Source organism: Papaver somniferum, chromosome 8 (assembly GCF_003573695.1).
Source record: "Papaver somniferum cultivar HN1 chromosome 8, ASM357369v1, whole genome shotgun sequence".
Lineage (NCBI taxonomy): Eukaryota > Viridiplantae > Streptophyta > Magnoliopsida > Ranunculales > Papaveraceae > Papaver > Papaver somniferum.
In genome coordinates, this window is record NC_039365.1 from 1,091,925 (window position 1) to 1,093,929 (window position 2,005).

Genomic DNA, 2,005 nt, shown 5'->3' on the forward strand with positions numbered 1-2,005 from the left:
CATCTTATGAATTTTTATATGCACAAAGTTACGCAATTCTAAAAGAAAATAGTTCTCACCTGTTAGACCATCTCTCTTCGCTATCAAGTCTCGGTAGCTAGACGTGCTGTATCATCTTTTCAGCCTATATTGCATTGATTAAATAGAACAACATTCGGAACTTCAGAAAAAAAAAAAGAACAAAAAAAAAAGGAAAGATGGCTCCTATAATGAAAACACGACACGGCTTCTCACTCTGACCATAGTATTCCCGTTTCCAAAACGAAAACAACTTCCAAATTGCATCCTTTGTAATTCTAATTCATTTCGAAATCTTGTAGTTCGAGTTTTGGGTTCTCGTCATGCTGAAAAGTACTAAGAGAACATGTATGTATTTGGGATTGACAAACAGGAGTTTGGACTTAAGCCGATGAATTGCCCTGGCCACTGTGTCATCTTTGATCATAGATTTCGTTCTTATAGGGAGTTACCTCTCCGGCTGGAGGATTTTGGTGTCCTGCATAGAAATGAACTTAGTGGGGCACTGTCTGAATTAACAAGCTTTTGGAGTTTCGAGCAGGATGATGCTCATATCTTCTGTAGGGAATCCCAGATAAAAGCTGAAGCCAAGAATGTTTTGGAATTTGTAGAGACGTGGGACAAAGCTGAAGGTGCTCCGGCTGAAGTACTGAACGAATTTGGGAGGCATGGAAGATAAATGAGGGAGATGGTGCCTTTTATGGACCCAAAATAGATATTGGCGTTTTTGGTGCTATGAAGAGGAAGTTCCAGTGTGCAACATTACAGCTCGAGTTTCAGATGCCAACCCGATTCAAGCTGTCTTATTCGGCGGAAGATGAAGTTAAGAGGGAAAGACCTGTCACGACTCACAGGGCTGCCCTTGGATCTGTCGAGCAACTGCTCGCTATTCTTTTGGAACACTGCAAAGGAAAATGGCTTTTCTGGCAAAGTCCAAGACAAGCAATTGTTTGCCCTATATCTGAAAAGTGCACACCATATGCGCTGTAATTGCAAGATCAGATTCAAAAATCTGGATACTATGTCGACGTTAAAAAGATTGGCAAAAAAATTCGAGAAGCTCAGTTGGCACAGTACAACTATGTGTTGGTGCTTGGTGAGTGGGAACTCGGAACAGTGAGCCGAAGAGATAGAGATGACTCTGGTACGGCCAAACCTAGAGTTATGAGCGTCGAAGAGCTCCTGAAGTTCTTCAACGAAGAAGCTGTAGCTTTTCATTGAAAAGTTATTACAAAACATACTTTTTAAAGAGGAAATGGGATTAGTGATAAATGAAAGCAAGAAGCAAGTGTTTCTTGTTCGCAAGGAAACAGACATTTTCTCATCATCTGCTTCGGCGTAGTTAAATGATGGAAGATAAACATATTCCTCGGTAATAGGATTACAGAGGTAGATGGAATCATGTGTAACAGTAACCTTGTCCTCTATGGTGAAACAAACCAAACCATTACAGGAACCAACCATAAAGGGCGGTTTCAGGTTAATAAAGCGAGGACAATTGAATTCTACAAGTGTCTTGTAAGAGTAATGCCCATTCATATCGATATCATCGTATTCCTCTCCTCCATAACAGATTTTGAAATCAGGGTTCCACCCAAACTGAAAAAGGAGACCTACCTTGATATTACTTGATATAATATCTCTCCAGTGTTTGCAAACCAGTTTGCAGTTGATCACAGTTTGGTGAGGTAAGCGAGATAGTATATGTAGCGTTACATCACTAGGTAACTTGTCCATGTTTATACGCCCAAATGACAAATCAATCACACGATTCTAACAAGAATAGTTCTCACCTGTTGTTTAGGTCACCTCTCTCTAACAACTCTTCCGGCCGTCTGCAGTCGGCATTGCTATAATTAAAATCTGTTCCCCTCTAAATTCCAAACTGTTGAGATTATTAGTCCCACATTATTATTGGGCAATCTAAGATCCTGCGGTTTATAATTCTTTAAGACCTCTCCAGTCATTGTCAACTGGTTTTGAGTTG

The 2,005-nt window shown here is 40.2% G+C and overlaps 1 protein-coding gene across 1 annotated transcript; it reads left to right on the top strand.

Annotated features, from left to right (window-relative positions):
• Window positions 1-364: 364 nt before the first annotated feature.
• Window positions 365-1,239, top strand: LOC113304142 (threonine--tRNA ligase, mitochondrial 1-like). The gene is made up of 3 exons (XM_026553204.1): window positions 365-664; window positions 760-966; window positions 1,021-1,239. Exons 1-3 carry the CDS (start codon window positions 365-367, stop codon window positions 1,237-1,239), a joined length of 726 nt encoding a protein of 241 aa, XP_026408989.1.
• The last annotated feature ends 766 nt before the right edge of the window (window positions 1,240-2,005 follow it).